We start from the raw sequence: 21,511 nt of genomic DNA on the forward strand, positions 1-21,511 counted from the left end.
GCGGAACCTGGCCCCAGCAGCAGCAGCGGCTTCTGCGCGGAACCTGGCCCCAGCAGCAGCAGCGGCTTCTGCGCGGAACCTGGCCCCAGCAGCAGCAGCGGCTTCTGCGCGGAACCTGGCCCCAGCAGCAGCAGCGGCTTCTGCGCGGAACCTGGCCCCAGCAGCAGCAGCGGCTTCTGCGCGGAACCTGGCCCCAGCAGCAGTAGCGGCTTCTGCGCGGAACCTGGCCCCAGCAGCAGCAGCGGCTTCTGCGCGGAACCTGGCCCCAGCAGCAGCAGCGGCTTCTGCGCGTAACGCACGCGGAATCTGGCCCCAGCAGCAGCAGCGGCTTCTGCGCGTAACGCACGCGGAATCTGGCCCCAGCAGCAGCGGCTTCTGCGCGTAACGCACGCGGAATCTGGCCCCAGCAGCAGCAGCGGCTTCTGCGCGTAACGCACGCGGAATCTGGCCCCAGCAGCAGCAGCGGCTTCTGCGCGTAACGCACGCGGAATCTGGCCCCAGCAGCAGCGGCGTCCCCGCGTCATCGCCTAGCAATGACATGGAATCTGTGACCTTTCCGCAATGTCAATTGTGGAAGGGCTGCGGATCAGACTGCTTTCACTGATTTCAATGGAAGCCACTCGCGCAAAAATGCAGCATACTGCGATTTTTCCTCCGCAAGCAGAAACCACAATTGATTTCTGCTGGTGGGCAGGAAGAATCCCTTTTCCACAGCGTGCTATAGACGGTATTTGCTACGGAATCCAGAGGTGGACACTCGCCCCAGATTCTGCAATTCAAATCCGCACGTGTGCAGGAGAAACTGTCAGATCCCTTCTGCCAGTGTAGCCCAAACTTTTCGGCCGTGAGGCATCCCTGGGGAAAATAATTTTCACCGCTGGGAACCAATACCAAAAAGGGGATGTGGTCAGAGGGTATCGCTATGGGTGTGGCCTAACATGAGTTAACCTCCAATATTCCAGGCATCCAGCTACCTCTAGTGAGCATAGTGCCGCTTCCGCATCACCTGACTAGCTACACTCACCAGAGGTGGACAATTTTGAGTCAAAATCCAAATCGATGGTGCGTATTTTGATTTTGCCTTTTGCAGAAATGCTGCAGAATTTTCCACTGTGGATAATCTGCTGCATTTCCATCACATGTAAACATACCCCAGAGCTGCGGCCACACCGGGCCGATTTGCTGTGGAGTGTCCGCAGCCGACCATCAACAAATAGTCTGCCTCAAAACCAATTCTGTGCGGATTTCATTACGTATTTTGGTGCGGATCGCACCCCTCATCAAGAAGAGGTGAGGTCCGCAACTGAAACAGCGATAGGAGTGACATGCTGCAGAATTATGTTCTGCAACCCTTCTATTTCCATAGGGGCTCTGTGCAGCTTGTGGAGGAGATTCTCCCTCACTTTGCTGCTACTGTAGATGCTGCGAGATTTGCGTGCTGAGGGTCCGCAAGGAAATTCCGTGAGCAGCCCGCCTAAAGGGGTCTTCCAGGCAGCGCCAGGGTCAGGGTAGAAACACTGCTCCGACCTCTCTGTAGTACATGACACACGATGAATAAGATCCGCTGATTTCAATGCGCTCTCTCACCAGTGTATTTTGTTGCACAATGTGTAATCGCATGGGGGAAAAAAAAAAAATACACGGCCTGACCTATTTTGGTGTGTATTAATGCACTGCAATAGGCCACTAAGGTGAATGAGCAGGAAGCCTTCGTATTTATTGCGATTCTTTTCGATGGGCCAGTCTGCGGACTTTTTTTTTTCAAATAAAATAACACAGCCAAAAGAGACTGGCGCAGGAGATTTGTTTGGTCCTGCAAATATTTATATTTCCCTGTTAAAGATGAGACTTTGCCCCATTCCTGCAGGTTGGTGGGGTTGAAGGAAATAAAGCTTAGTTGTCTAACAGAGGACGCTGCCACTAATCCGACCCGCTAGTCAGTCTGCCCGCCCCCACCTGCCCCGCTGGTCAGTCTGCCCGCCCCCACCTGCCCTGCTGGTCCGGATACTTCTGCTTGCAGTACGACTCCAATGATGCATACACCTTCTCTCTCAGGACCTCCACATCTCCGGGGTTTGACAGTCCTTTGGCATCTAAACAACAAAACACAATTAGAGGATATTTGTTACTTAATGCTCTTTCTTGTCCGTGTCAGTGGGGACACAGCAGACCTCCAGTATGAGGCGACACCAAATTAAGGTGGTTAGTCCCTCCTAGCAGCTGTGCCCTTCCTGCAGGCACTCAGCTCATCAGTAGGAGAAAATGAATGAACACAGGAAGTTGATCGATAGAATTATTTGTTTTCTGCTTACGGTCTCCATGTAAAAACCAGGCCAGACCGAGGAGCCCTTTAATGATAGAAAAACCACCACCAGCGCTAGCAGATAACTAAGTGGGTGCCGTGACCCCAGCGAATGTAATGGGAAAGGGATTTTACAGGAAGCAACAAAAATCCTGTTTTCTCGTCTGTATGATTGGGGGACGCAGAGACCTTAGGACGTTCTACAGTGGTACCAAAGGAGTGGGAAAAAGGTGTGGTCAGCATGTTTGAAGTGGTGGCAATTAACCTCTTAGTGATGGCCCCATAGTGTTTTTACATCCTGGCTTCGTGGGCTTTAATCGTCAGGGATTGTAGCGCTGATCACAATAAAGTACATAAAAACTTTTAAAAAGTCAGAGCTTCAGCTTCCCTCACAGATCACATACATGAGGTGGGCTAAAACTACTCACTCCCATCCTCCACGATGTCCCCCGATCTGTTCCGGAGCAGACCTTCCGACGTCTTCTGTGCATGTGCACCTAAAAGAAAATGAGGAGACATGCGCAGACGACCAGATCGACGCGGGACATTTGAAATCTCCTGCTTCCCGGCTACTGAAGGCAGCCGGGAAGCAGGAAATGTCACTGGGGACCCCGCAGTGACCAGTCCCCAGGTCCGAGATCATAGCTATGCAATGGATAACGGTGAGCAGGGAAGAGTTGTAAACAGTAAAGTAAAGCTTCATTTCCCCTCATGGATCGGATGCATGAGGGGAGGTGAAAATACTCACCCCCGTCCCCTGGCAATAAGGCCCTCGCACCCCAGGAGATTTAAAATCCCTCTGCTCCCGGCTAGCATGTGTAGCTGGGAGCAGAGAGATGTCACCGGGGACCGCTGTATGTGGTTCCTGGTCACATGATCACTGTTATCTAATGGATAACAGTGATCATATTAAGTAGAGATAAAAAGTTTTATCTCCCTTAATGGATCATATCTGTGAGGGAGGATGAAATTACGTACCCAAGGCCCCTGGATTTGTCCGCGGACCTCATCACAGCTTCTGCGCATGCGTCCGCCGCCAAAGTTTAAATTTCCCTGCTCCTGTCTACCAAACGTAACCGAGAGCCTGGAGATTTCACGGTTGCTGCGGTATTCAGTCCCCAGTCACGTGATTGCCGCTATCCAATGGATAACTGCAATCACGTAGAAGTAAGAAGTTGTTAAAATATCCCCTCTCGTCACGGATCCGATCCATGAGGGGAGGTGAAATTACTTAGCTAAAGCCTCCTACACGGGTGAATTTGCATTGTGGAGTCCGTGGCGGGCGTCCACCTCCGGCACCGCAGCGAATACAGCCCATAGTATTCAATGGCAAAACGCCATTTCATCTCCACGTGAGGAAGGATTGCAATTTACCACTCACGGAGAATAAATCGCAGCGTGGTGCGATTTTGTGCGGGTTATGCACAGCCTGCTTCCATTGAAGTAAATGGAAGCCGCATGTCCTGTGGCACTTCCACAGCGAGCAATGCGGAAGTATAGCGCACGGGGCTGAACTCCGCCGCGGGAATCTCGCATCTGGTGTCCGACCCGCCCGTGTGCAGGAGGCCTAAGGCCTTTAGCGATGTCTCCCGACGGGATCTTTATCCGTTGACTTTTCCGCAATTTTGGCGCATGCACACGTCGGCAAAATGGCGAACGCATGTGCAGAAGCTGGGGAGGGCACAAGAAATTTAAAATCTCCTTGCTTCTGGGTACTAAAGGTAGTTGAGAGCCTGGAGCAGTGACCGAGGGCCGCGGTGAGTGGCCTCCGATCACATGATCGCCGTTATCCAACAGATAATAGCGATCACGTAAAGGTTAAAAACATTTGAACTTCAATGCTCCTTTCAGTTCGGGCCCTGTTGTGCATACAGATAGAACATTAGGGTCACAACATGTTTCTAAACACGGGACAAACAGGGGGATCCGTTTTGGGGTAAAAGTCCTCATTCATGTGTGCTCTGTACAAAAAAAAAAAAAAAAACTTTTTAAATGACACGATTGCCAAAACAAAATGAAAATCGTAATTTTTTTCTTTCTGCTTTGCTTAGATTTATTCAAAAACTGTGGGGTCAAAATATGCAGTACACCCCTAGATGAATTCGTTATTGGGTCTATTTTTTAAAATAGGGTCCTTTGTGGGGGTTCTCTGTCATTTTGGCCGCCCTAAAACACCTTCAAGCCAAATGTCTGTTCTGAAAGCCACCAGCTGCTCCTTTGGGTTTTGGCCCCGTTGTGCATAGAGACACAAGATTAGGGCCACAATGGGTATCTTTCTGAACACAGGACAAACCGGGGTATCCATTTGGGGGTGCAAATCCTAATTTTCATGTGCACTATAGAAAAAAAAATATATATGTCTTTAAAATGACTTATTTGCAAAAATATGAAATTTTATTTTTTCTCCTCTAAATAACATTAATTCCTGAAAAAAAAAATGAGTAGTCAAAATACTCCTGACCGCCCCTCAGTGAATATATTAAGGGGTGTAGTTTTTAAAACGGGGTCATTTGACACCCATGAGTTTGCAATCTTGGCTTGGTGACGGAAAAAAAAAAGTGTTCCTCAAAATGCTGAAAAGTAATGTTAAATTTGTACGTCTCCTAAATGGGTAAAAACAAAAAAAAAACAAAAAAAACAAAAAAACCAACAACAACGTTTTTTAAATGTGCGCCCAAAATAAAGTAAACAGATGGAAATATATATCTTAGCAAAAATCTATACAGTATGTTTGCACATATTTGAGATATTACAGTTGAAAATGTGAAAAAACTAAATTTTTTTCCAATTTTGGTGCCTTTAATAAATATTCACAAATTCTATTGGTCTACTTTTTACCACCTAAATGAAGTACAATATGTGGCGAAAAAACAATGTCAGAATCCTTTGGATATACAAAACCTTTACGGAGTCAGTCTATGTTAGAGACACGTCAGATTTCCAAAATTTGGCTCCGCCACTAAAGCGCAAACAAGCTTCGTCACTAAGGGGTTAAGCAACAGGTCCACTGACGGCTGCTGATTATTGCTGTTTGTAGGACTATAGGAACACTTATCCTTCCTCGTTACCCATCACTAGGAAGGCAGAAGACGCTGGTGATTGTCAAAACTAGAAGGGCGGCACAACGAAGGAAGGAGGGAGGGGTGATGATGACCTTGGCCTAAAAGAGGTATGCCCTGGTGAAAACATCTGGCCAGACTAGCCGGCAGTAGAGGCGATCAGTCATAATGCCGAGGACAACCGGTTAATGTAGGAGGTGAGGGAAGTACTAAGCATGCTCTGGTTTGCTACCCATGTACTACTGACGTAGAAGGTCAGGAGAGACGTGTTAAGGCCAACTCTTCTGCTGTTGGCTATTGTATGTAGAAAACCAGGAGAACGGTAATGTAGCGCTTAGTCTGCCGCAGCACGCTGGATGTTGCCATTGCAAGGCGTCTTGTGCATGCTCGGTTAGCTAGGTTGGTCATGGTTACAGTCTGCTCATATTGGGCTAGAGCAGAAAACGAACGAAGTAGGTCTGGCATCTGAAGGACAGAAGAGTACTGCAAAGAACCTAGCAGACGATGCCAAGTCAGGATTCTCGTGGAATCTGTTCCGAGATGATTGGACGGCATGACCGGAATACCCCAAGAGGGGCAATAGCACCAGGTAGGAGGGATGTGGCGTCCTGGCATTAACTGCCCAGCAGAAGAGGAGAGGGTGATGTACAACTGAACGCATGTGGGCAGTAGTTAGAGATGAATACATTACAGCGTACCTGTCTGATGCCCCCTCTAAACCAGCAGGACTTTAGATACTGATGATGGTGAAAAGCATGTTACCCTTTCAATGGGTGAAGGGGTTGCAGTAGTTGCCTAATGTGGACAGCTTAACATGGTGGTTGCGGGATGCAGCGGAAGCTTGGTTATGCACCAGGCCAATGGACCAACTGGAAAGGTTGCAGAATCTTCCTCCTTGTTGCACAAACAAGAGCGATGAAGCCTTGTTCAGATAGCATCTTCCTTCAGGATGCCTCCGAGTGTTCAGGACTGGACAATTATATGTCGTCTACAGATGGGATACAAGGTTTTCGACGCTCACTAGTAGTGAATGCACGTTGTGAGAGTGGAGGGCAATCTACTCTGACTGCGCCACCATTGGGGGACTGACCAGGCAAGCTGCGCGATTACAAGTAATGACTCCATTATAGAGGAGGTAAAGGAGGCAATATGGTAGCGTGAACTAGTGATACCACGCAGGATCGGTTCTGTGGAAGGAGGGGATGGGATGCCTGACGTTCCAACCCATCACCTGCTCATGAAGATACTGGTTGGCCAATATGTGAGCAGCATATAGGCGAGTTATCCGTGTATCCATTGGCATAAAAGCCTGCAAGTAGGGAGACTAGTGATATACAAGAATCCTGCATGGAATGGGATGAGGAAACATGGGTATATAGTAGAAACATTCCGTCTCCTATGGGAGCTAGTACTGTCGGTCGTGTAGTAATACAGCGACTTCATCATGAAGGTGTCTGTAGAGAGGCAGGTAGTAATCCAGTTACTTGTCATATGACGGAAGGGGGATGGAAATGATTGATGCTTTATCACTACGTAACCGAATACAGGGGGAATGAAGCAGCCCTGCACTGACCGCTAAATCATGTCCCATATAGTAAAGCAGCAGCGCCATTCTTCAACCTACGCATGGGGATATGAATTCGCCCAACACGCACATTCACTAGTAAGGCATGTATGATAGTGAGTGTAAGGAACTCTGCACTATTTATTCTGTGGAAAGGATTGAGGAGGCACCGGATACTAGGAGCCGCTGCATTGGGTCGGGTACAGACATTGACGCTAATGAGGCGGTTTACACTGAAATGCAGGATGCAGGAGTAGTGGAATTACTGCTTGAGCTGGAGTTACTATAGTGACCTCATAGCCGTCTCACCAATCGTCCTACAATGCACCCGGTTGTAATCCAAGGATTCTCCTCCAAGAGAATGGCTAAGAAGGGGGCCATGATACGAGTGGTAACCGCATAGACAGTATGGCAGCACTACGCTCACCAGGCAGATGCTGCTCATCACAATTGTGCAGAGTCTAAGTAATATATGGAAGGGGGCGATGACGATGCAAATGAGGAAGTCATCATGGAGCAATTGGGTGTCATTATGCTACAACTACTCCTCCCATGCAAGGGGGTAATTAGGTAGATGATGGATGTCATCACAGAGAAGCCATAAGATATACCAATACTCCCTGCACTGCACTTCCTCCTCCCATGAAAGGCAGTAATGTCATTCTGGGACAGTCTGGAGTCTTGCCGTACTACCATTACCACTCCTCCGGAGGGGACTAATGGAGCAGATGACATAACTGTGTAGTCATGAGAGACATGCCACGTACCATTATGCCTCCTATGAAAGGGTAATGAGGCTGGTTGATGCTTGCCCGAACTGTATAGTTGCATCAGGCATAGACTTGCTGGACAACACTTACCCCTGCATGGGTACAGCTCCCATGTGGTAGCTCCACTCCGTCACGGAGGCATGAGGGTGGCTGGAGAATTCCCCTCTGTGTACCCGGTTCAACTTCTGCAAAGTAGAGGAGACCAAGGAAAGACTGGCACTACACCCAGGAAAACATGCAGTGCATGAGTACAGCCGCCGTGTGGTACGATACCATAAAAGGAGGAAGCCTACCTGATCCGGATGAGAGCCCAGTGGCTCTGGGCAGTGGTAAAGGGATTAACGCTATGGATTGCTTGGCAATGCTGGGACCATGCTGCCCATAGTCAAGGGCAATCTAGGGAATTATCGCTATGGAACGTTCCAGTATACTCCGGGGAGAAAGGTAGGTGTCGTCACAGACAGTCAAGCTGATGAAATCTAACAGGGTACAAAGGGGGTGACTGTCGGTCTGAGTCTGGGCGCTCTCCAAGTGTTTGTGCACGAGGGAAGGTGGTGAGATATGAGTGAAGCACCCCCCCCCCCCTCAGGGCAGATGGTACCCGGTTCAAGCCAATGAGCAATCCACAGAATGGCTGCAGCGATGTTGCTGGAGGGATTCGTTGCAAGGAAGGGTCCTAGGCCCAGTAGTGGGGCAGGGTCAGAGGTAGCCGATGATCTATAGCCATACAGCGCAGGAGAGAAATTCCTGCCTCCACAGCCGTGCACCACCTGGAGGTCCCATGCCTACAATCGCCTCTATAGACCGAGAAGCAAGGAGCTCGGTCAAGAACGCTGGCCCATTAGAGGGAGGCCTCAGCGTACCGACCTGAAGCTTGGCCGGCCGAGTCAAGTCTCGCCTTCCGACTGCAGCTTGTAAATGCCTAAAAGCTGGGGCCTAGATTACATGCGCAGGCCGGTCGAGATGTCGGGAACAGCGCCAATCAGAGACAGTTGTGAGAAGACAGGACACTCCTTGTACAGTACAGATGTGCGCCAGCAAGATGAGAGCAAGAAGGGGCGAAGGGTCACGAGTAGTGCTGGCGCGGTGGGCGGTCGTGCAGGGAGATGAGGAATCAGAACTGTGAGAAGACCAACCCAGAAACTGTCTATGGACTTGGGCCTGAGAGAAGAGGATGCGGAGGGGGAACACTTAAGGAGTGCTGACAGGTGACGAAAGTGTGAAGGAGGGCGTGAGGGTAGTATATTTGCCTCATCCCGTTTACTCACCTCATCTTTATTGCTTCGGAGCCCCCAGGCACCAGCAGGCTCACCTCCTCAGTGACTGGTCACTTACTGGTGAGAGATTGCTGGACAGGAAGGGAGGGGGGGGGGGGGAGCAGGACTCTCAGGTGACCCCACGGCTGGCAGGATAGAGAGATGATAGAGCCGCTCTGGGCCACCCTGTCTTCTTGGAGGAGGGGGCGATGGCATCTCCTGCAGCACTGCCCCCCCCCCCCCCGTCCACTTGGGGACAAATCAGGAAAGTTAGATCAACCCCGATCCCATCTGGAGGGGGAAAAAAAAAGTCAGAACGTCCACAGAGCTCCACCGCTTGTACACACTGAGATAAGCCGGATGAGCAGAGTGCCTGCAGGAGGGGTGCGGCTGCTGGGAGGAGCCAACTCTTGTACTTCCTGTCGCCTCCTAGTGGCTGCAGCTATACCTAAGGTCTCCTGGGTACTGGTGTACCTTGATGCCACTGGAAGTAGTAGGTAGCCTCTCGGTGGTGTGTGCGCTCCCAGCTCGGCATCACAGCCAGCGTCGGGGGTTTACAGCGCAGGGGACAGTAGACACCAGAGTTCGGCATCTCCTCACGATGGCGTGTGCGCTGCAGACTTGGCAGCGTCGGTGGACTCAGGTGTGAGGCAACAGCACAACATCAGCAGCAGGAGCAGACAGAGGCAATAGGGCAGCGCCGGGGATTGCGACAGGTCGGCCCAGGAGCGCGCATATACCAGGACCTACATTGTCACACAAAGCACAGCAAGAGCCAATCGGAAACTAGAGCTGTGACAGGAGCGTTCCTCATTCCAACCCCTGTCAAACCCCTAGCTTCCGGTGCTGTCAAGGAACACCAGTACCGGTCTCCTGTGTCCCCCGATGACACAGACGACGAATAAGAATATGTTTAATCTGAAAGCCAACAATCCCATCCTATAATCATGAATATTAACGATCTGCTGCCATTCACCTACCATGGATCCCCTCGTTATGCCTGTACAGGGGATACATCCTTACAGTACTAAGAATTGCATACAGATAGAGTGTTTCCAAGCCGGAAGGCCAGAACTTAACTCTTCAGCTCCCAGTAGCGTTGAGTTTAGCTTTTGGGGCAGTCAATGTGCAGATCCTTGAAAACAATGACCCTCCAAAACAAAACTCAAAGCCCTGTGACAATGTTTATGCCCTCCGTGCCCGGCCCAAGACCCAGGAAATCATAAATCAATGGCGGCATAGGAGTGATACACTTGCATGTGCCCTTAACCCCTTAAAGGGGTTGTCCCGCGCCGAAACGGGTTTTTTTTTTTTTCAACCCCCCCCCCGTTCGGCGCGAGACAACCCCGATGCAGGGAGGTAAAGAAAGCTCACCGGAGCGCTTACCTGAATCCCCGCGCTCCGGTGACTTCTCTACTCACCGCTGAAGATGGCCTCTTCCTCCGTGGACCGCAGCTCTTCTGTGCGGTCCATTGCCGATTCCAGCCTCCTGATTGGCTGGAATCGGCACGTGACGGGGCGGAGCTACACGGAGCCCCATAGAGAAGAGGAGAAGACCCGGACTGCGCAAGCGCGGCTAATTTGGCCATCGGAGGGCGAAAATTAGTCGGCACCATGGAGACGAGGACGCCAGCAACGGAACAGGTAAGTATAAAACTTTTTATAACTTCTGCATGGCTCATAATTAATGCACAATGTACATTACAAAGTGCATTATTATGGCCATGCAGAAGTGTACAGACCCACTTGCTGCCTCGGGACAACCCCTTTAATGACAGATCACTGCTGTTTAACCCTTTACATGCCGTGGTCAGATGCTGATCATTAAGCACCCTAGTTTGGAAAAAAGGAACAATAAAAATAGAAACCTCAAAATCCCACCTTTACCCCCCAATACTAAGAAGAAAAAAAAACACATGTATTGCTGCATTTGTAATGACCTATAAAAACAAAAAAGTTTGTACATTTAATCCCCACAGTGGATGTCATGAAGCAAAAAAAGATAAAAAAAATAAATAAAAAAAAAAGAGGGGGGGTGGGGAGAAAAGCAAATTCTGTCTTTCGCACCTTTCAAAAAGCGGAATAGAAAGTAATCAAAAGGTTACATGGATCAACAAATGGTAGCATTAAAAAGTACAACTAATCCCGCAAGAAAAAAGTTAGAGGTCTTTGGATGCAGCGATGAACGGAAAATTTTTTTAAGAAGTATGAAAAAGTTGCAAAAAAAGACCTCTATTAATCTTGCCTTTACCAGAAAAATTGAATCAAAAGGATATATGTTCCCAAAAATTGGATAAATGTAGAGTGGAGTTCATTCTGCAAAAAACAAGCCCCCATAGAGCTCCGTCGATGGAAAGCTGAAAATGTTCTGGAGTGTGAAGACACAAAAGCAAATCTTAAAAAAAAAAACAAAAAAACAAAAAAAACACAGAACCCTGAATAAAACTTGCTCATGGGAATCGTGCGAATCGTGAGAATAATGTTATCACAGTAGTTTATTTTACATTCTGAACGTCGTGAAAACGGAGTCCAAAACTAAAAAAAAAAAAAAGTTACCGCATGAAAAAAACACAAGCTGTTCTGCAAAAAACAAGACCTCATATAGTGATGTTGATGGAAAAATTTAAAAGTTATGCCTCCTGGAACGCAATAAAAAAAAAAAAAAAAAAACACTAAAAAAATTTTGTCATTTAGGCATAGACAGGCTCAGTCATTAAGGGGTTAACATCTAAAGAAACCATTACCTGGGTTAAACAATATAATTGCTCGTAGACAGCCCAGCTCAGTCTTATCCATGCGCATATCTCGCATCTTGGACACAAGTTCAGTGAGAACTCTGCAAAATACAGGAGAGCATCAGACAGCATTAGACTTGTGTAGGTCATGAGAGATCATACATCCCACTGCAGTTTCCCCATTACCTGTCAAATATGGCCCCCACGCCAGCGCTGTGCGCACTGTTACGGTGGACATGCAGTCCTGTGGCCAGCAAGATGCCGTCCTTCACAGAAATGGAGCGGTGGGAGAAAGAAGCGATGAGGAGCTCATTCCACCCTAAGAAGGAGGGGAAGGAGAGAGGAAGGTCAGTGGGGGGGCAGAAAAGCCAACCATCAACTACACAGAACATACATCAATGCCTACAAGTCTATAGGCATGCTAAATATTCTAACTGGAACCCGAAGGTAAAGTAGTTCTCACCAGCTCTAAGCAGTATAACCTGATCGTCCAATAGCAGCTCAGAGAAGTGCGGTATCCTCTTCGCCCATTCAACGAGGGTAAAAAGTTGTTTATCAGCAGCTTGACAGATGTTTGTCACCGGATCACTGGGCTAAAGGGCAAAGAGAAGAGGTCAAGACAAGAGCCCCAAGTCTCCCAACCACTGGTTATAGTCTTTCTGATTGGATTAGGATTAAAGGGGTTGTCCCGCGCCGAAAGATAAAAATTTTTTTTTGCCCCGTCACCCAGTACCTGTAAAGGAAATCCGCTGCCATGTGTTAAAAAAAAAAAAAAATTCCCTTACCTGAATCCCCGTTCAGCAACTTTAAAAAATCTTGTCCAAGATGGCTGCCGTTGGTCTTCTCCCACAGTGCACCATGGGTCTTCTCCCATGGTGCACCGTGGATGTTCTTCTGCTGTCTGTGCTCCACTGCCGATTCCAGCTACCTCATTGGCTGATCAGCACCATGTGATGGGGCGGAGCTACTTGATGCTGAGAAAGGGGAGGAGCCAGGACGCAGCTCGTGAGCCCGGACCATCCAGGAGAAAAATCCTATGTGCGCAAGCGCGACTGTTCGTGCGACCAGAGAAGAAGTTTGATCGTCGCCATGGAGACGGGGACGCCAGCATCGGGAGGGGGCAAGTATATAACTTCTGTATGGCCAATATTTAATGCACGATGTACATTACAAAGTGCATTAATATGGCCATACAGAAGTGTATAACTGCACTTCATGTTGCGGGACAACCCCTTTAAGGCTATGTTTACGCGTAGCAGAAATGCGCTCAGTAGACGCCTGACGGGTGCCCAGCGAGGGAAGAGCCGAGAAAACGATGACGTTGGAGGTGCGGGGGAGCGCAAGGTCTTCTGAAATAAGATGAAATCGGCTGCGCCTCTGCAAGTCCAAATCCATGCAGACAGTGCCGGTTCTGACCGTCTTTTGCAGAAGTGCTGTGGAATTTGATGTTGCAGCATTTCCGCTATGCGCAAGAACATATCCTAAGCAAGTAGAAATCCTATGCAACATTAAAATGGCGCAACAGAAACCAAATTATGAGGTGCCGAGTACCTGGAAGGTTAAGTATATAAATCTTGTTATAGTAGAGAAGAAAGAGTCCAGTACCAGATACTACATATTCCCACACCCAGGACCACCGCCCACCGGTACTCACAGATCCACCCCCTTCGAGGCTCTGATCACTCTTCTGCTCCACCGCCAGTTCAGCCTCCAAAATTTTCTCCACAGGCATATCCTCATTTATTGCCCCACTGAACTCCGCCTCTCCGTCACGTTCCCGGCCGCGCTGACGCTCCTCCTGCACCGCTGAGGGGTACAAAAAAGGGCAATTACTCAATAGGAACATCCAGTCATGGCTATAAAACAACCTGATGCGCACCGTGTAGTATGACACTACATGCCGGGTCTTAAACTGCCAATCCCCAGTAGGCAGCAGGTAGTCAGAAGCGGTGCCACCATCTTGGCTTGTCAAGGAGCGGTGGGTTGCTGTAAGGACCAGAATAGCTTACACCCAGTCTCCCTGAACGCTGCGTTGCAAAATCTTTAGCTATCAATTTGTGGTACAGAAAAAAATAAATAAAAAAGTTTCATTTAGGCTGAATGCCCAGGGACGGGTTTTTACTGTGAAATTCGCAGCCAGACGCGAATTCTTCAGCAATGTCCGTCCATAGACATGCTATGTTAAAAGATTCTTCCCTGCCCACGAGTGGAAATCAACTGTGATTTTCCGCTCGTGGGGGAGAATTGCAGCATGTTCTACTTAGTGCAGAAAAATGCGCAAACGGCTTCCTTTGCAGTGAATGGAAGCAGTCCGTTCCGCAGCATTTCCGCTGTGAGCACTCCAGAAGTATTGTGGGAAACCGTGTCATGCCCTGCAAAGCGCGCCGGCCGAGACACGGCGGATCTGGACAGGCGAGTATGGGTCTCTGCCTGGGCACCGGGTCGGAATCCGCTGTGAGATTTCGTGTTCAGTCAGTTGTGCACACGGACGGGAATTCTACCCACCTGAATAAGCTGTAAGACTGAGTCTTCTCAGTTTTAGGATGCGTTTACATAGGCTTAATATAGTCAGACTTTCCCGACGAGGATCAGTTTTGTTGTGGATTTTCATGCGAATCAGCACACGGATTTAGCCCCAATGTAGCAAGCCTGCTTACAGCTGTGCAACACATTCCTGCGCAAATGTGGTGCTGAACCACGTTAACGTAAATATTTTTTTTTTTTTTACAACCCGGGTTTCAGAGTCTGTGTGGAAAAACCCATTCGCTACGACTACAGAGCACATTTTGACATACTTGCTGGGTTTCCATTTAAAAAAATAAAGCCGCACATCAGTACATCGCCATACGTTCCTGTCAAGCCATATCATGTACAACGGCAAGAGTTTCTATTGAGTCATCTAGTGTACTCATCAATGGGCACCATTGATACAGGTGACCCTTGACACCCCGAACTACAGGAATGATAGGAAACGTAAAGAGGAAACATTGGACATCCCCTTGTCACAATGTACTAACATAGTAATAGTATGCGAGGCCGACAGCCAAGCACCAGCTCTCCCTGCCACACAGACCATCGGCTTGCTTCTGACAAGCCGATGGGCTCTATGGCATCCTGTAAACAAAGCAGGACTTTAGAAGCAGGAGATTGCCAGCAGATCGGCAATATCTTCTTGCTTCTGTTTTTCAAAGTCCTGCTTTGTTCTCTGTGGGTCTGTGCAGGCAGAGCACACTACCACAGCTTGTGGCATTGTGCTCTGCAGATCCCATAGTGAAACACAGCCTGGAAATCTTCCGGGCTATATCACTATGGGCAGTGGAGCTCGTCCCAGAAAATTTCCGGGCGTGCCACTCAAGGGGTTAAAAGGGAAAAAATTCCGTCCCAGCTACAATCTGGTAATTGGAATAAGGCCGCTTTCACACGGGCTACAAAAATCGCACATTTTTCTTGCGATGCGACAGCGCTACAAAACGCAGGTATGTGAAGCCCATGCTTTCCAAAGGGTTCTGTCACATTAGCGAGGTCTTGAAGGTTTTGTAGCGCATGTTTCGATACGGAACCTCCTTGCTTAGCGCATCGCATGAATTTGTGATTTTAACATTATAAAACTCCTATAAACTTTCTTGTGATAAAATCATCAGACTTCATCGTGCGAGAAAATCACGGGCAGCAGCGAGATTATTTCACAAGAAAAAAACATCACTGTCGCTACATAATCGCGTGTACAAAGCTGCGGTATCGCTGTCACCCATGTGAAAGAGGCCTAATCCCTGGATCAGCGTCCATCTGAATAATCCGTGATATAACATATTGTCTGTTTGTATGGCAGCGACACAGAACTGATGAGGCGCAGACGTACCCTCCCTCTTCATGCCAGTGGCCAGACACTTCTGATAGCGGCAGTACTGGCAGCGGTTCCGCTGTCTCTTGTCCACCGTACAGTCCTTGTTGTCCCGGCAGGTGTAGGTCAGGTCCTTGCGGATGGTGCGTTTGAAGAACCCCTTGCAGCCCTCGCAGCTGTACACGCCATAATGCTTCCCTGCAAGACACAAGCGAGGTGATAAATGGCAACGAGTGCGATGCCAGCCAGTATGGGCTACGCCAAGTAATAACTGCAGACACTTCTATTGGCAGTATAATGCAATCTGCATGTGTGTTCTGGCAGCAGGAGGATTACAACTTCCAGACGGCAGCATCAGCTATCTCCTTAGGAAGTCTCTTGCCGTTCCTCCTCTCCCACAAGTGGCTACACTCCTGCAGCTAACGAGCTACACCTGCTTTGTTGGCTGCTCCCGAAACAGTGATTGGCAGCCACGTGCACCCAGTGCCGGGTTTGGTGCTTACACTCCTCTAGGCTACAAGGAACGCCCCAAATAAAACACACTGGGTGAACGTGACATACAAACTGACTCCAGTGCAGAAGATACCAGAGAACTGCAGCCAACTGCTACCACCATCAATCCCCGGGGCGGCCACACTTGGGCTAGGAGCCTCCTATGGGTCCAACCCTATAACAAGCATGCAAGACCCTGTAAGGTGCAGACCAAGGTTAATCTACATGGGCTCTGCTGCTACTATCCCCGGGAGGTGGAGCCTGACTGTGGGCATAAGCCCCAATCCAGTGCAGGCAAGAGCATGGAAGTTATCAGTGTGCGGACTCTACTGCTACATGGGCCTGCTGTGGGGGCGTCTAGGGTGCACAGATCGTCCTCTGGACAATTTGGTGGGGTCCTTGATGTCACTTAATGTGGAAACAGAAGACACCGTCAGCCCGTGACCCCCGGACTATAGTGCAGACCCCAATAGGCCATACATTATAGTTTACTATAGCGGCAGATTTACTGCAAACTGGCGGCACTGGAAGTCAGTAGATGCAAGCGGGCAGAGGTGCTACAACACCTCATAATGGCACGCAGCAGCCCTTACCCGAGGAGCGGTCTCCGCAGATGGCGCACAGCCTCTTCCCACTTGGCGTCCCTCCGTTGGGGTGCCCGCTCATGACTCTCATGCCCAGAGGAGGCTTCACGTCTTCAGAGGAGCTGACAGGATGCAGGCCAGAGAGGTTCACTGTGGAATTAATCTATAGAAGGAAACGTAACATTACTTGTATATAAAGTAAGTGTGAGCGCTGAAGTGTTTATCTACCACAGAGCGCGCCACCAGCAGTCATATCACTAGAGCCCCCTGCGTAACAAGGTGTAGATCCCTTCCGTGCCACCAAGGGTCAACGAGAACAGTGAAGGTGCCCCCTGGCACACCAGGTTGGCAGCAGATGCTTTAAAAGGTGCTGCATGTGAACAAAATATTTATCGGGGGGGGACAGGAGATAAAATATAAAGACCGCATACTCAGCGGTCTTCAGTCCACCGGGCTCTCGCTGTCCAATCCTCCACCGCGGATGGTTGCCAGAAGTCAGGTGACTACTGCAGCCTATCAGGGGCTGCAGCGTCACCTACTGAACTCCTGGCATCAGCAATCATATTTTGGGCACCATGACAAGTGTTCAGGATGCCTCTGATTGGCTGAAGAGGTCACCTGACTTCCACTACAGCAGGAGACGGTCTCCAGACCTCGGCAGGGCAGTGCTGACAGGCGTGTAAGCATTTATTTTACACATCTTTTGGGTGTTAAACTCTTCCTCACACAACCCCTTTAAAGCGTGCGGAGCTCCCCCCCCCCCCACTCCCCTCTGCAACCCCCCGCATCTTTTCGCCCGAGTAGTCAGTTACTCGAAAAAAAGCGATGCTCGATTGCGAAATCTCCCTAAATGAGTACGTTCGCTCATCTCTAGTGCCCACACAATCAGATAACGGAAGAATACACTGAGGTGTCGCAGTGATTACTAGCCCCATATCTGCCCACTGTATGACTTGTATTCTGCATTTATCACCAATTCTCCCCTCTACAGGCTGTAATTCCCAGTCTCTCCTGAGCTGGTGGGTGGAGACCAGCGGCTATGGAAGTTTCCCATACATAATGCACATAAGTGAGAGGGACATCTTCTCTCCGAAGCACAGACTTATAAGTAACTGCAGCATGGAGAGCCTTATACAGCAGTAATGAGCAGTGTAGATGTCATTCCAGTAGCAGTGACACAAGCCAACTACTATTAGCTGCAGCAGCACCTGTGCAAGTGTCTCTGCTTTCATCTCCCTCTGCAGTAGCTCCTTCCCCTCTTCATAGGTTTCTATAGACAGCATGAGACAACACCCCTTCCCCTACTAGTCAAGTGAAGGGATTACAACGGGCAGAGTTCAGCAAGTTAAAAAGAAAGGCGCCTCCTAATGGCCAGTACCTTAGAGAACTTTCTCAGCACAAAAGTGTCAATGTAGGGAGCGAACGTGGTCTGCTTGTTCCCAGTGCAGATTTAAGCCCTGTAAGTTACCTGATGTACCCTGCATGGACCAGACCCGCATTGCCAGCATTTCCCAGGGATGCTCACTCTGTAGGACAAGTCATCCCCTTGAACGCTATGCCACGTTTACCCATTCCTGAACAATTCTTTGCAGTATGGCCAGGTGCAATGCTCTGCAGAGAGGGGGCGCTGCCACAAGGCTTCCCAGAGCACTTGACTGTCTCCACCGGCCTCTCTTCTTCCCATAGTACATCCTGGGGCCATCTCTTTGCAGGTAAGTGACGCACACACCTGGCTGTCCACATGATGTAAAAGAAAACGCGATTCATCAGACCAGACCGTCTTCTTCTATTGCCCTATGACCAAGTTCTGACCCTCATGTGACCATTGCTAGACAAGGGGCAGCATGGGCATTAACCAGTCTGCGGCAAGCTGTGATGTCTCATGTGATCGGACCCCCATCATGGCCTAAAGTAGCTCCTATGTGGGGGGGGGGGGGGGTCGCACCAGACGGGAGGTCTTCAGATGTCGCAGGTTAATGACAAGACCCCAGATAATGAACAAAATGGTTGCCAATGCGCCCCAGAAACTGCAAACAGCAGAAGAGTTTAGGCCCATCAATTACAACTAGCGCAATGGCCACCTTCCCACAACTGCCGGCCTCTCGGCGCTGCTCTCCACGTCACAGTTTACTACAGTAGCAAAGAACAGACAGTCCCGGCAGCGGCCGTCAGTCTACTAGTGGCTGCAGGTGAAGACTGAGGGATACAGCAGCACTCACCAACCATATAGGGGGACCCTTCCAAAGGAAATAGCTGCTCACCTGAAAAAGGGATTGAATCCACAGAAATCCCAATGTGTCAAGTCCAAAAAGAAGCCCCTTTGGCTTGACAAAGACCCGTTTTGTCTAGGGTCGAAACGTCGCTATTTTTATGGCTATGAGGTGTTTATAACTGATGCTTATGCATTAAAATCTTTAAGCACCTAACTTGCTGCCTGACCCTGCTTCTTTTTGTACTAGTGGCTGCAGGACACCATCCTGTGACCTCCGGTCAGATAGTCAGGTAAGGAGTTCCCAACAGTGGAAAAGCTATCCGTTCTGGATGACTGATACAGCTGGGACTTGTAGTCCACCACCAGCTGGAGAACAAAAGTCATGGACTCTGAGGGAGAGGATAGACAGTTTGCAGTGTGGTGGTCATCGGGGCACATCAGTAACAACCAATGCGTTTCCATTCCTCCCAGCGGGTACACGACGCCCGAGCACATGCGGAGATTATAGCCAAGATGGTACTTAACCTCCACTAGGCTGAAGATCTTATTTGAACCACACTGGCGTCAGGGTCCCACCCAGGTACAGCGGATGTAAAAGACAGGGGGGAGGGGGGTGGGATGCCACCCAGCTTCAGCAGGTTAAAGACAGGGAGGGGGGTCCCGCCCAGCTTCAGCAGGTTAAAGAAGGGAGGTCCCGCTGGTGTACCTTGACGCTACAGGAAGCTAGGGGTTTGACAGGAGGAATGCCCCTCACACCCCCCTATTGGCTCAATGCTTGAAGGTGGTAGGAGCGTGTGGATGAAGTTTTGTCTGCCGTTCCTGGTTAGGGTGAGGGGTTATTTTTCCTATTAGCCTTAGCTTATTTGCTGGAACATGGCATCATTTACTGCAAAATAAGCCAAGCCTAACCGGAAACGTAACCCCTCACCCTAACCGGGAACGGCAGACAAAACTACATCCACACACTGCAGCTATCAGTCAGTGCTCGCTGCGGGCCGCCCTGCCACCGGCTCTGTATTCCTTGCCAGTTGCCAGCTGTTTGGCATGCGGCTCACTCAAAACTGCGGTGCGCTGTCCCTCTGCTGACGCCGCTTCCACTGTGCCCACTGTCTGCTTGTGGCGTGTGTAACTTGACGCTGTCCTCCGTGCCAGCGCCGCTGCTGCCAGCCTCCGCCCAACACCACTCGCTGGCTACGCTCCCAGCCTCGCCGCAGTCCTCCGCCCCCAGCCAATCAGAAGGTGAGGGCGTGAAACAGTTTTTTGACAGGTGTATTATGTCGCCACCCTTACTTCCGGTGGCGACATAGTACACCAGTACCGCCTGCATTTCGGACCCTCCGAGATGACAAAGAGAAATCAGAATATGGGAACAAGGCAGGTCAATTTAGCAATAGGGCCTTTTCAGATATCTAATATCACATGACTGAAGGATTCGGCAGGGGGGAAAAAAAAAAAAAAAAAAAAAAGAAAAAAAAAAAAATCGCATTCCCATCCCCCCAAAATTAATAAGTGATGAATAAGGATTTGGCGCTCACTGGAAGGATACTGAAAAGTGTAGTAGGTGAGGGGTCTTGATTGCCAGGTGAAGACGAATATTCCTAGGTGCTGTAAACAATCTCATAAGAGAGAGCGGCTAGAGGGAAACTCCGATCATGGCATGAAGGAGGAAGATATAAATGAGATAAAAGGAAAAAGTGAAAAAGGCCGTGCGGCCGAAACGCGTTGTGTATTATATTTTATTCTATTTTATTAAAATCGTGGAACCTGTTCATCATTGTTGATCGGCACCATATTTGATACGCCTATTTGGATTAGGAGGCGCCTACCCAAAAGGCGCCTCCCTGAAGTAAGTGATATAACCTTAATCTCTTCAGTATACTCTATTTCTACCTACTCTACGGTGCGAGCGCTGAGGTTTTTTTCCTTTTATCTCATTTCCCCCAAAATTAATAATATATTCTTTGAGTTCTACCCAAAACTCTACTCTCAATCACAATCGAATACAGTCTCAGGGGAAGACCTATTTTCGGACATATCCTGGCCCACATTGACTGAGGAACAATGCACAGTACTAAATTCACCTGTGTCCCAATTGGAAATTATAGAGTATCAAAAAAAAGGGAAATAATAAAGCTCTGGGACCAGACGGGTATACAGGGGAATTCTTTAAAATATTAAAAGACCAGACGACCCCATTACTTGAGACTATTCAACGGGTATATGCGGGACAACCCAACCCCCTCCGACATGAATATAGCTCATTTTAAGCTGCTACCCAAACCCGGTAAGGACCCCTCAGAATCTAAGTCATATAGACCAATTTCTCTAATCAATAGTGACTTAAAATTGATGGCCGAAATTATGGCAGATCGCCTAGCCACCATCAAGCCCCATATAATTTCCCCAATGCAGACAAGATTTACAAAAGGACACCTGGCCATTATAAACATACGGAAGATCTTGACCATCCTTGACGATATTAAGTTACACACGACGGCTCACCCTTCCCCGGCCCTTCTCACGATAGATGGGGAATAGGCATTTGATAATGTCTAATGGTCTTGGTTAGGGGAGGTGATGAACAGGATGGGCTCCTATCTGTGGAAGCTTTACTCTTCTCCACAAGTGCAAATTAATACACCAGGTTTTCTATTCCTGAGGTTCCCTTTACAGAAAGGTAGTAGGCAAGGCTGCCC

At 49.1% G+C, this 21,511-nt stretch overlaps 1 protein-coding gene across 2 annotated transcripts in view; it reads right to left on the reverse strand.

Moving 5' to 3' along the window:
• RXRB (retinoid X receptor beta) overlaps positions 1-21,511 on the reverse strand; it is a 43,182-nt gene that overhangs the window by 10,585 nt on the left and 11,086 nt on the right. For both annotated transcript variants that reach the window (XM_066581298.1, XM_066581297.1), the window contains 7 exons: positions 16,613-16,766; positions 15,546-15,725; positions 13,341-13,492; positions 12,150-12,279; positions 11,873-12,005; positions 11,696-11,787; positions 1,988-2,093 (listed from right to left, as the gene is read on the reverse strand). In XM_066581298.1, coding sequence (XP_066437395.1) covers positions 1,988-2,093; positions 11,696-11,787; positions 11,873-12,005; positions 12,150-12,279; positions 13,341-13,492; positions 15,546-15,725; positions 16,613-16,694 — 875 coding nt within the window. In that variant the 5' untranslated portion in view covers positions 16,695-16,766. The remainder of the gene's footprint in view (positions 1-1,987; positions 2,094-11,695; positions 11,788-11,872; positions 12,006-12,149; positions 12,280-13,340; positions 13,493-15,545; positions 15,726-16,612; positions 16,767-21,511) is intronic.

The sequence above is a fragment of the Eleutherodactylus coqui genome, chromosome 10, assembly GCF_035609145.1.
Source record: "Eleutherodactylus coqui strain aEleCoq1 chromosome 10, aEleCoq1.hap1, whole genome shotgun sequence".
In the NCBI taxonomy this organism is placed as follows: Eukaryota; Metazoa; Chordata; class Amphibia; order Anura; family Eleutherodactylidae; genus Eleutherodactylus; species Eleutherodactylus coqui.